This window comes from Apteryx mantelli, chromosome 1 (assembly GCF_036417845.1).
Source record: "Apteryx mantelli isolate bAptMan1 chromosome 1, bAptMan1.hap1, whole genome shotgun sequence".
In the NCBI taxonomy this organism is placed as follows: domain Eukaryota; kingdom Metazoa; phylum Chordata; class Aves; order Apterygiformes; family Apterygidae; genus Apteryx; species Apteryx mantelli.
Genome location: NC_089978.1, coordinates 169,577,061 through 169,590,918, shown reverse-complemented (window position 1 = coordinate 169,590,918; position 13,858 = coordinate 169,577,061). Strand labels below are relative to the sequence as shown.

The following is a 13,858-nucleotide window of genomic DNA, read 5'->3' as shown; positions in this document are numbered from 1 at the left end:
GAAATGAAACAAAAAAGTAAGATTTTTTTCTTCCAAATACAGCAAAGAAAATGTTTTTAAAGTAGTGTTTTGTAGTTAGAGCCCATCACTCAAGTGATGGAGAAATTGGAGGATTTCAGTTTTCTCACTATTGTTTAATACGGGAAGTTTGTCCATAACAGAGGTTTGTCCAAGTACAAAATTGATATTTAAAACTCAGATTAACTAAGGAAACAGCTGTGCAGAGAAACCTATAGTTTTACCTCATGATCTCCCCTGCTTAGACTAGAAGCATCTGCTGGAAAAAAAATTATTGAAATCCTTTATCATTCAACTTCTCTTATTCATTTGTTTTGTTTATAAACCTATAATTTGAGTCACACCATAATGAAATTAGCATTTATTTTGTGCCATAGAAGTTACATATTACTTTTCATCTCCCTTCGTAACTTTAAGGATAGTAAGTATTCTATCAAGAAAGCTGATTCCCACATAATACCAAAAATTGAAACTATAAAGAAGACACTTTTTTTTTTAAATTAAGTAAGGAACATATTCACTGTTGGTATAACTCTACTGACAGCAGGCAACAGCTGTATCAAGAAAGACTATGGAACAGGACCTGTATAGACTCACAGAATCACAGAACGGTTGGGTTGGAAGAGACCTTTAGAGATCATCTAGTCCAACCCCCCTGCTCAAGCAGGATCACCTAGAGCATGTTGCCCAGGACCCTGTCCAGACAGTTTTTGAATATTTCTAAGGATGGAGACTCCACAACCTCTCTGGGCAACCTCTTCCAGTGCTCAGTTACCCTCACAGTAAAAAAATTTTTCCTTTTGTTCAGATGGAACTTCCTGTGTTTCAGTTTGTGCCCGTTGCCTCTCATCCTGTCGCTGGGCACCACTGAAAAGAGTCTGGCTCCATCCTTTTTACACCCTCCCTTTCATATGTTTATACACATTGATAAGATCCTCCCTCATCTTCTCTTCTCCAAGCTGAACAGTCCCAGCTCTCGCAGCCTTTCCTCACATGAGATGCTCCAGTGTGGAGGAATGGTTAAGTGAGAGAGGGCATGATCTGATTGGGATGAGCAATCCCATCTTCATGGTAAGGGAGGGAATCTAGGCCAAGGCAAGCGATCCTTGAAGCGGCCTTGAGCACTACAAAAGAAGGTATTCACAAAACTGGTAAACAAGTCTAGACGGAACTAGTTTCCATAAATGTCAACGGACCCCTCAGCGTGGACAGCAACCTTGCACCAATCATATATCCGCTTTAGGCGCGTGGACAGAAACTGTAAGCCAATCATATAGCTATTGCCAGCGCATGCTTATTGCTTGTCTATATATACTCTGTAAAAGCTTGAATAAAGGGAGAACGATCATACTCATATTGAGACTCCGTCGTTACTCCGGGTCCGCCTCCCACTCCGGCATCCTCTGACACTCCAGTCCCTTAATCATCTTAGTGACCCTTAGCTGGATTCGTTCCAGTAGCTCCATATCCCTCTTGCACTGGGGAGCCCAGGACCAGACCCAGCACGCCAGGTGTGGCCTCACCAGGGCTGAGAAGAGGGGGAGAATCACCTCCCTCGATCTCCCTCAGCCTGCTGGCAATGCTCTTCTTAATGCAGCCCAGGATACCATCGGCCTTCTTGGCCACAAGGGCACATTGCTGGCTCATGATCAACTTGGTGTCCACCAGGAGTCCTAGGTCCTTCTCAGCAGAGCTGCTTCCTGGCCAGTCAGCCCCCAGCCTGTGCTGGTGCTGCACTTCCCTTTGTTGAACTTCAGGAGGTTCCTCTCTGCCCAGCTCTCCGGCCTATCAGGGTCCCTCTGAATGGCAGCACAACCATCTGGTGTATCAGCCACTCCTCCCAGTTTTGTATCATCAGCAAACTTGCTGAGGGTGCATTTGGTCCCATCATCCAGGTCATTGATGAATAAGTTTAACAGGATTGGACCCAGTATTGACCCTCTGGGGTACATTGCTAGTTATTGGTGTCCAGTTGGACTTGGTGTCACTGATCACAACCTTCTGAGCTCTGCCATTCAGTCACTTCTCAATCCTCCTCACTATCTGCTCACCTAGCCCATATTTCATCAACTTGCCTATGAGGATGTTATGGGAGACAATGTCAAAAGCCTTACTGAAGTCGAGGTGGACAACACCCACTGCTCTCCCCTCATCTACACAGCCAGTTATTCCATCATAGAAGGCTATCAGGTTGGTTAAGCATGATTTCCCCTTGGTGAAGCCATGCTGACTACTCCTGATCACCTTCTTGTCCTTCCTATGCTTGGAAATAGTATCCAGGATTACCTGTTCCATCACCTTCCCAGGGACTGAGGTGAGGCTGACTGGCCTGTAGTTCCCTGGCTCCTCTTTCTTGCCTTTTTTGAAGATTGGAATGACATTTCCTTTCTTCCAGTCCTCAGGCACCTCTCTCGATCACCATGAGCTTTCAAAGATAATTGAGAGTGGCCTTGCAATAACATCAGCCAGCTCCCTCAGTAAGCCCGGGGGTATCCCATCAGGGCCAATGGACTTATGTACATCCGGTTTGTTTAAGTGATCCTTAACCTGATCCTCCTCCACCACAGGAAAGTCGTCCTTTCTCCAGACTTTCTCCCTGATCTCTAGGGTCTGGGATGGTCTTAACCAGTAAAGACTGAGGCAAAGAAGGCATTCAGCATCGCTGTCTTTTCTGCATCCTTCGTCACCAGGGACCCTAACCCACTCACCAGCAGGCCCACATTTCCCCTAGAAATAGATACATTGTATATATTGTATATATTATGTATACCTATATATTTGTATATATAAAGGATAAAGTATTCTCTGCATCAGTTTCTTAGGTGATATCAAAAACCTGGCCTACCTGAACTACATAAGAACTACATAATTCTTTCTTTGTAGAAAGAATTTTCAGGCTGTCCCATCCACCTCCTGAAGCCTAGCCCAAAGATAATGAATATGCGTCATAGCTTTTACATGCTGTCAGAATATGATTTTAGGGAGCTAGGTAATTAGGCAGAAATCACAGACACACACCGCACTGATCCCTCTTCAGCCACTTCCAACCAGAACAGAGGTCCCCTTACAGGTATTCTCTCCAGATTTCAGCCAAAACCAGAAGAAAAGAGAAAAAATTCTCACCGATAACACCTCATTTTTTAGTCTTATACTAGGGGACACATGTTTTTTGATCTCAGATCAAATTTTAATTAACTAATTCTTAATTTTAGTAATGATCTTTCTTTTGGAAGAAGAAATATATGGTGAAAACCTAATCCCATTGAAATCAACGGCAAAACACTCCCTGACATCAGCCTCTGAGACACAAATCACTTAAAGACCTTCTGGTCAAAACCAGTAGGTTAATAACACTTGGCAACAAAACAGAAATCATCATAGGACCAGAAACACAGGTGAACTGTGCTCCTTTGAGCAACATATTACTGAATGCTAACATAAAACATCCTAATGGTATTCCAAGAATTGTAACAATTGCTGCAGAAATACAAAAAAAAGAAAACGGGTATGAAAATGTTAATATAATAAAACAGACCTCCTGAGCTGCCTACATCCTTGAGATTTGTACTTGCAGCAAACAAAAACTGATTAGTGATATTTAATTGTATTATGGGAGTAAAAGCAGATTAAGAATTCTTGATGTTTTACATTAGTAGAAAAACCCTGAAAGACAGAAGCAAATTAGTGCTTGCCAGAAAGTGCTAAATTGCCCACTATTTTAAGAAAAGAAGCTTGTAAGTCTGTGAAAGTCACAGTAAGATTCTACATTAATTGAATATTATTCAGTTGTAGAGCTGCCTCTATTTCTTCTTTTCTTCTCATGTGTAAATACAGGACCTCTTGGAACTTGAAAAAATACACAGAAAACGTCCACAGTATTGTTCCCATGACCAAACATAATTAAATGGGATAACAAACTAAAAAACTTCTCGTTAACTTTGAAATAATTCCCTTGAAATAACTGAAGATGATTTAAGATCAAGATGATAACATAGTAATTCAGATTGCATCCCTATGAAGTTCTGTCTTTTGCAAACAACAGAAAAATAATCTGAGAAAACTGAATTAGAAATAGCCAGAAAATACTTACTAATAGAAAATAAATTTATAATTTATAATTTACATTATAATTATATCAGCAAAGACTCTCCAGATATAATTTTCAGAAATCTTTTCTTTTACATTTTTAAAAGATGCTTAAAATAAATACTATTTGAACTGAAGAAAAAACATAATTTTCAGAAATCTTTTCTTTTATATTTTTAAAAGATGCTTAAAATAAATACTATTTGAACTGAAGAAAAAACAACAAAATGCATTAAAGAAGAGCTATTGTATATTTTATTCTTCCATCAGCACTCCCTCAACCTCTATTAAAATTTAATACGAAATTTAAAAATCTTAACTGTAAACATATGCTAGTGCATTAGGCAAGGATACTTTCGATAAGCACTGTGCACTCTATACTATGACAGTAGGAATGGCAAATATGAAACGAGTCATTGCTGAAACTTAGTCAGGAGAAGGTTAGTTTGAGTTCCAATACACTGTTTTCTGGCAAAGATTTGTATCTTGGAGCTCTGAATGTGATCCTTACATCTTTATAAATTAATCTGTTAAAACAAGTAATTTGAGAAATTCTGTACTATAGCCAAATTCTCTCCATATGGCTCAGAAACAGGTTAAGGGAAGACAAATAAAAGTAGAGAAAAAGTATGCACAGGTCTCATAACTAGGGCTGGGCTATATATTTTACCATTAATAAGTTATTGGCTGAAGAATACAGTTGAAGAATTTTCAGAAAACATTTTCAATTTTCATTTTAAAGTAAATTTCACCAAGAAGCAGATAAAAAGCCCCAGCAAAAATGAAAAATGAAACATGTTTCAGTCAAGCTAAATATAATATTTAGCTGAAAAAAAATCTGTTTTTTTGTTCAACCACTTCAGGTCTTTTTATAACCATCCTCACTCTCCTCTTCTTACACAGAAAAAGGAAAGGATATTAGGGGATGATATGTAGATATTATCATCCAGACTTCTACAGAGGCCAATACCTGAAATGAACACATATGGACAGAAACGAGAAAAGAACTTATTGTGATACAGAGTACACACCTTTGGAAGATCTCCATCAGACACTTTACCACCCTTTGGATTTCTCTAGCCACAGTGACCAGGCAATACAAAAAGACACAGATAAGTGCACCAATAAATTTTCAGGACCATTCAGAGGCTGCCTAGAACTGCTTCTTGAAGATTTGCTGGAGAACTCTGTCCTAGCCAAAGACAGTATTTTAGGTATCCTATGTCTTGACCTCAAAAAAGTATTTGGATTTCTGCCACGTAGGAAATGTATGGGGATTAGTGAAGAAAAATAGTGTAGGCAAAAATCAGCTAAGGAGCTAATGATGCCAAAAATTAGCTAATAATGAATAGTGCTGTAAAAGGAATGGATAGAAACTGTCTTTCTGAAGGACCATTTTGGGGGTCAGCATATTATTACTGATCTTGGTACAAAAAGTAGGAGTGTGTTGATGACGTCTGTTAAACATACCAATTTGGGTCCCTAAGAATATGGTGCTATTTTTAGAGATAATGTCAATAACTTGAAGGATCAGAATATAATACAGAGCTTTCTCAGAAGCACCTCAAAAAAAGCATCTCAAAAGACCTGGCAGACTAGAGTAGTAGATATGATATGAAATTGAGTCAAAAATTGAAAGGTTATGTGCTTAAAGACCGTCAACTATAATGTAGAAACTCAGAAGTGGAAAATAATTCAGAAGGATGCTTAATGTAAGAGTCGCTGCATGTAACTGTGAATTAGAATGGATTCAGCTAGCACATTCCAGGAGAGACTGAGGGAAGTGTTACCACTATTGCACAGGGCATTGGAGAGATTTCATCTGCAATATTAGATACAGTTTTGATCACTCATGTTCCAGAGAGATGAAGAGATGCAGAGAAGGGCTACTAGAATCACCAGAGAAATAGAGAGCTTGTTTTATATGAGGAAACTTGAATATCTTGACTTCTTGTAAAAAAAGGCTGATAGGGTTGCTATCTAAAAGTGCATCCAAAGATAAACAATGGAAAGGAGAAAAGCTGCTTAAGATAAAGAATAAAACCAAGACAGGAGCCTATGAGTATCAGTTGGCCATGAATACATTTAAGCTGGAAATGAGAAGCTTCTTAATCACCAGCACAGAAATCAGTTGTTCTGAAACAGACCTCCAGTCAGTGTAACAGGCCCAAAAAGAACCAGCTATTTTTAAGACGTATCTTGAGAAGTTTATTGAAGGAACTAAACAAAGAAGGTTAGAACCTATGATTTCTCTCTCTAAGGGGAGTATCCTCATCGTGTCAGTGTATGGCGAGATTCTTTTACTCATTCTTCTCATGACCTTTGAATCTTTGATACTATTCTGTGCTAAAGGTCAGGGGGATTAGACTGCATAAAACAGTCTGATAACTGGGAAACTTTCCTGAAAAATGGGAGCATTTCCCTGGGGTCAAAAATGACTTAGAACAGAAACCACCTGTTTCCTGAGAAAGGATTCAGCTCTCACGCTGTTGTGGAAACACAAGCAGCAGTCAGTCATCTATTCCACCTGATCGATACAACTCTCTCATTAGGTATTAATCAGATACATACCTTGTGTTTCTTATTGACAAACTCTAAGTGGCTCTACACTTCTCACTCAACATACAGATGAGTTACACTCTTTGGAGATACTGTCTCCTTGAAATGATAGATGGAAGACTAAGGGACATGATCAAGGCCCTGCCAGCCTTGCTATCTCCCCTGGCTTTCCAATCCTGAGGGAGCAGCCAGCCCTTGCTGCTCCCTGACAGTTGGCTCAGGCTGTCTTGAGTCCTGAGCCAAGCACCATGGAGCCTGGCCTGAAGCTGAGCAGGGCCTTCCCTCCTATGACTCCTCCTGAGGGTCTGGGCTTGCCCTGGCCTCTGCTCTCCCTGCAGTGCTGATCCTTCACTCAACCCCAGGCTCCTGAGTGAACCTCCCCAGTGCTTCGGGGGTGGCCAGGACCCTTCCTTCCCCCTCTGGTTCACCCACCTCCGGGGCTCATCACAGTGGTCTGAACCCCATCCCCCACCCCCACCCCCAGACCCAAATCTCCCATGGCAGGTCTACTTCCCACTTCCCTGTACCTGCTCTGGCTCTGTGTCCCCTGAAATATCTCACTGGTGACCCACAGGAAGTAAGCCACTACGGCAAGATCCTTCTGAGCCCAGATCTCTGTAATGGGTGAAGACACACCTTGCTAAGAGGGGAGGCTACTTTCAGAGCCCTGAGGGCATTAATAAGCCTTAACATCACGGATCAGCTTCCCTGGGGGCTCCCCCAACCCTGCCCAGGCTCAGGATCCCATTTCAGCCCAGCCCGGGGTTGTCAGTCCCTGGCCCTGCAATGCCGTAGTGGTGCCACTCTCCAGCTCCACCACAGCCCTGCCCCTGCCTGGCCCCGGGCCCTGCCAACCTTGACCCTGACCTGCAGGCAACTGCCGTGCCCAGCTTTGGACCTAACTCATCGCCATGTACTTGTCTAGTGATCAGGGCTCTTGGTTGAACCTGGCCACAGTCTCCATTTCTGCCTTGCTCCCTCACTGCAGGTGGTGGGACAGGCCCCAGCTAGCAAGGCCCCTTCCTGCTGGCTGTGGCATCCCCTGCGGTTCTCCACGCCTGAGGGAGCCGCTGCCTCTTGCCAGTCCCTGATACATCAGGCCTGAAGATTACTCCTTAGGAATTTCAGCACTTCTGGCAGGTAGGTAGCAGGGATTTTGAATATGCACCACAGTACCTAAAGCTTTATAGGACGTTCAGTTGCTTCAGAAACACTGACCATCTGTTATATATTGCAGTTACTCTGCTTGATAAGAAATTGTCTTCTCTATTACACTCCTTTTTCTATACGGCTAAGGTGATTTTTCTTGATCACTGAAAGTATTTAATCCTGAGCAGCTGGACTGCAGATCATGTGTTTAAGTGCACTATATCCTGCTATCTCTGGTTTTAAAAGTGTGTTTAAATGAAATACAGCTTTTCCGGTGCTCTACTAGCAGTCATTCTCTTTGAAGCAATTCGGATAAGTGGACTTCAAAAAGGTCAGTGCATGAACCTTTAGATCAATTATAGTTTCAAAATGACAAAGCGTGAGTGATTAAGGCTAGCATCTATAATTTCTGCTCCATAAGACAGATCAACTGGCATGCAAGCAATTTTGTATATCTGGCAATGTGATGTTCCTTTCTTACAACCACTTTGCACTGGTTTGCTTACAGCTAGAAAATAACTGCAAAAAATGAAGCTATAAATTTATTACTCAAGAAAAGATAGGGTTCTTATCCTAGTCTCAATCTAGAGAACTGTAATGTTCAAATATTTAGGATAAATGTTATGAAGATTTGTTGCTGAAGACAATCAGAGAACTGATGACCTGACCAATGGCACTTCATTTATTAAGGCAAGGTTTAGTGAATGATTTTGGCAAGTATGTAGAAGATATATATTTTAACTTCAATAACAATGTTATCACTGCTAGGCTATTTTTCAGTTCAGGTTTCTAAACAGCTGTCTCCTAGATATCTGTATGAGATTTTTAACACAGTGTTAGACAGCAATATATATATAAATATATATTTATTTATATTTATATATTTATCAAAATAGAGCAGAGGCAAGTAGACACCCTGGTTTCAACAATTTTAGGTACATTTTCACAGTAATGATAGGAAAAGGATATCAGACTGAGAAAGCAAAAACTAATGCTGCAGTAGATAGGCCAGCTTGGGGACAGTATATATATACATGGTAATAATCCAGTGATAGGCATTTTTTGTAGTTTCCCTGCTAAGATTATAAGGCAATAAAAAATAAGAAAAAGGTGTTATTCATTATAGATGTTTTACTATCTTGCATGCATGGTTCTCCTTACAAGTTACTGACATTTAAGTGCAAGTAAATTTTCTAAATAAGAAAGATGTCATGACTGACAGCACCAAGATTTCTCCAAAATACATCTAGCTGAGTAGATAACCAGAAGAGCTGCAAGGTATCTCCTTCTTGATGTTTCAACCTCTTGCCTTGTGTTTGCCTGCTGCAGGCTAGTAGCAACACATCTCATGCTAAGAGCTCAGCACAAGCTAAGCACCTAAGTATTTATCCTGTTTCTCAAGTGGATTTTGCAGCCACACTGAACTCTTCATTTCTGCAGCTGGACTGGTTCCAGAGTTGAAGATGGTTCACTAAGGTCTGCTTGACCTGCAGCCACTGTAAGGTAACATAACTGAAAAAATAGGTCCTTGAACTAGAACTCCCTTGTCCAAGAAGATTTTCATGCAGTATACAGGCAGTAATGTTTCTGCCCATTATTGAGATGCTGTATTAACACCTTCTCTAATGTGGGCAGCCAGCCCAAATGAGGATTTTTTTTTTCTAAGTTATTCACAGAAAATACAGAGTTTGAAAAGTCCTCTGTGTTCCCTAATGATACTCAATGAGAACATAAAAACTTTTCAAGTAGTAATGGGCATCAATCGTCATTAATAATTTAGCACAGAGACTGCCACCCAGTCCTACCCTTAGGGTCTTTCTGCAGTAGAAGCTATAAAGGCAGACTGAAAGTGATATGATCTCTCTATCAAGTATGGATACACGCTGAACTCCAGCCAAAAAAACATATTTTTAAGATTTTTGTAATGTAGGTCAGATTACATTCTATATTTCTGCTAAATAAAATGGGTATGACATCAGGAGGTGAAAGAAGGGAATATGTACAAAATACCCAAGCTACCAAGAATGTAAAATGATAAGTCTATAAGGGTCTTCAACAGCACAGGTCCAAATGCAATCTAACTACACTAGCACGGTGCTGCACACAAACTACCGCTCCACTATTCTAGACACCACATAACTGATCAAAACCATGCAAACTTCATGAAGATACTGGGCAGTGCCCACTTTAGCATTACAATTATCCAGTACTTTGAGCATCAGACATTTATTAAAATGTTACACCTTTCCCTGGATGATGGATTTGTTGCTAATAGTTCACAAAGCTTAATGCCTTATGAACTACCATAATTTTATGGCTATTTTTCAAGGTTATTATTATTTTTTTTTATGGAAGGGCAGTTGGAAAATTAAAATGAGTGATAGAAATGTTGACTTTCAGGAAGGCAGATACTGCTCTGGAATACCCCAACAGAAAGATTAATATGATTGATTTATGATTTTGTACAGAAGAAAGCATCTTAAAGACCAATTTCTATTTTATGTACAGAAAAATTGTCTGAAACAGTGCAGACTTCTCAAAACATTTTAACGCCTTTCCTCCCAAAAAAGAAGATTTCAAAAATTTTTAAATTATATTTGAGCAGAATTTTTTTTATCTTATGTTAGTAAGTATTTCAGAATATCCCTGTCAAGTGTTAACTGTTAGCTTAAAGGTAGAAATACTGTGGAAGAGAGATGCCAACACACCCTGCCAACACTGTCCCATCAATTTATTGCAGAAACAAAGAACAGCTCAACTCAAACTCAGACACACATGCAATCTTTTTACTCTTAGATCAGTCCTAATGAGAAGCAATTGTTTTAGCTGCCAGCATAAACCAGTAATGTAGGTCTGCATCTTCCTATATAAACCTAATTTCTTGCAAACAGACATAAAACTTCCACAACATAAAGGCTTTCAGAGGTGGACGTAACAGAAACTTTATGACCACTTTTATTTCCTTCCTGTTCAGCTTTTCTCCCCTATATCTAACCATCATTTACCATTTGTTGCATGTTCTCATACTCTGCTCTTCCCTACTGGTTCAGGAACAAGCTTCAGGGAATTGAAAATAATAGGGAAAACTACAGAGCAGTCTTGTCTTTTTTTTCCTCGCCCAGTAGATCAAAGAATGACTATTCCCAGCAACCAGTTAGGAGCTTACTGGCAGGGCCAGTTAATAATTATAATAATAATTATAATGTGCAGCTGTACAGCTTGAAAGGACCAGTCAGAGTGACCTTTCCTCTCAATATAGGAATGGAGAATTTTCAATCACTGAGTGCAGTCAGTCTCAGTTCCACTGGCAAGAGGTAGTAATGCTCCAGACAGTGGGGAGAGTTTACCGGTGTCCTGCCACCCGAGGAAAGGAGGCTGACAGATGGAATTTTATGTTCAAAGTGCTGCCCTGCGCTCTGAAATGAACTCTACGCGTAACATAGTACAGCAATTTGAAACACAGTATTCCCAAAGTTAGCAACTCTCAGTGACACAAGAACAGGGAAATTCAGAAAAAAGGGAATACGAATTAGATACTTGTTTTAAATGAATGATATCTGTAATCATATATAGCTTATTCATGCAATAAATGTGTATTAACATTCACGTACAATTATCCATACTATTAAGTAACTTATTACTCTCAGACACAGTTGATTTTATTTGAGTCATTTTTAGTGAAAGATAATAGTCAACATGATTACAGATATGACTTACAAGCCATGCCAGTTATCTAATTACTATATTTACAGCTTAAAATAAAACCACATTTTGGAATCTGCTCAAACATACAGCCAAATGTTCTCCCAATAAAATTTCAAGGAAAAGATCATCACGATATATGGAATTTGAGGAAACGAAAACAGAAGAATTACAATACTGTCAAATTGTTGTTCAGAATTGTGAGCTTGCTGACCTTGTCAGATGTTAAAAAGATGATGGATGCCCTCATGATTGTCCTACCCTGCAACTACATTAATTACTCTCTGGGCCTTAGACAGACTGCATATTTAACCATATGCAAAACAGATTTTCAGATTAAGACCTAAAAAAAGTCCTTTTTTAGGATCTGCTTTTCATACTGAATTTAATACTTACAATGCCTATGAAATATGCCTACCTTCAGCAGAAAGCAGGTTTCCAAAGCTTGATATTTCAACTAGTGAAAAGTCTACCAGCCATTTTTAATACTAATTACAATGGAAATCTTTGTAGTTGAGCCCCATTACTATGGAGGCAGATAATGAACTCCCTCAAAAAATTTATGGGTAGGGGCTTAGCAATCTTCCCATAGTAATAAATGTTTATGGTGATTAATCAAGTAGAAGTCAGAAAAACAGGGATAATTTGGAATTTTCTTTCTTTACTGAATGACAATCCATAAAATTGTTCAGAACTGAACAGTCTACTAATTTTTTTTAGAATGTCAGAGTCAATTATCAACAAAGTAAAGCTTCAGCTACATGAGTAGGGTCAGATTTTGGCCCACTCTATGCAACTATGCTATAAAGATGCTATCCTATTTTATGCCATCTATTTGATTGTTGTTGCACAGAATAGATGGTTAACATGATGTTAGTCAATAATCATCTGTCATTCTTGTATACTTCCCAAATTATGATTCATACTCAAGACAATATCAGTTGAAAACTCAATGGCCCATTTCAGGTAGTTGTGTGCTGCTGAGAATTCTCATTTGTCAAAGCAGTCTCTCATTCCAATTAATTATAGTGAAATTATTATTTTCTTAAATTATTTTACCAGGTGATGACTAAGTAAGAGTTCAAATAAGGGTAATGGAGGAAAGCATGTAGTTTTGGAGAATGTAAATAGAGTCCTTGTAGATATTATCATTCACATTACTCAGAATAATTCTATAATTTTGTAACTACTGTAACTCATTGTCGTTCGAAGCTGCGCAATACAAATAGCTGTCTGCCAAACTGAAAAGATCTTTCTGTGTCATTTAATATTCTATCAGTTTTCACTCACTATTTCTTTTTCTAAAAGGGAGCAGATCTTCCTTTATATAACACGGAAATTCAGAATAATTTTAAATTTTGTATTAGTTTTATAATTTTCAGTGCTAAGTACTTTAAAAAACAGAACCAGGATGTTAAAAAGATTACTGCAAAAGGCTGTGTTTAAAAAAATTTGATTTCTAGTTTTGATTTTTCACAATCTTCTTATATGTATCTAGGAAATCCTTTAAACCTCCATTTTATCTTCCCTTCTATAGCATTCTGGTAATAATTTATCTTACAGTAGGTTACTGAAGGCTGTAATTGTGCTGAGATAAGTAGACAGAAAGTACTGTATTCTTAAAAATATCATAAGTAGGTGAAATTCTATACCCACCATAATATTACACTTACACCAAAGATTATGTAAAGGATTATTTGGTGATTTACCTTGTCTTGAGGAAGGTACTCTTACTATCTCTAGGGAACAAGGTTTTTTGGTCACTGCTATGTCTATTGAATCGCAAAGACTGTTGATGTTTTCTGAAGGAACTGCATCCAGAGGAACAGAGGGTATTGCTTCCAATGCATAAACTCTCTTCTTTGAATAAGATTCCTGAAAAGCAAAAATGTAACTAGGTAAAAGATATACTTGATGGACAACAACACAAGAAAAGAACCAGGTTCAGTAACTACAGCTAACAGGGTTTAAAATTCAGCAAGTTAAATATATCACATTCTGCTGAAATACAAATTGCAATTAACTGGAAGGATTACTTGCATGATGAAACAAAGAGATAACATTTTTTTATTTTTTAAAAAATGTTCTGTAATATAGGATTGTACAGGCACAGAAATTTATTTATCCATCAAACTTAGTATTTAGAAGGTGCACCAACATAAATGGTCTTGCCATACCTGCTTTGGTAGGTTCTCATTCAGAAGATTTCTCTTATTCAAATGCTTTCATTATATCTCATGAAAGACACAGTTACATTTACCACGGCAATTGCTTTGCCTTTGGGAATGATTTTACAATATTTTATATTATAAATAAGAAGGCTAACAATCTGTCATGTATATTC

At 38.7% G+C, this 13,858-nt stretch overlaps 1 protein-coding gene across 1 annotated transcript in view; it reads right to left on the bottom strand.

Annotated features, from left to right (window-relative positions):
* The window catches only part of ANKS1B (ankyrin repeat and sterile alpha motif domain containing 1B), a 449,800-nt gene that overhangs the window by 307,361 nt on the left and 128,581 nt on the right, over positions 1–13,858 (bottom strand). The window contains exon 10 of the mRNA XM_067312063.1: positions 13,224–13,389. Coding sequence (XP_067168164.1) covers positions 13,224–13,389 — 166 coding nt within the window. The remainder of the gene's footprint in view (positions 1–13,223; positions 13,390–13,858) is intronic.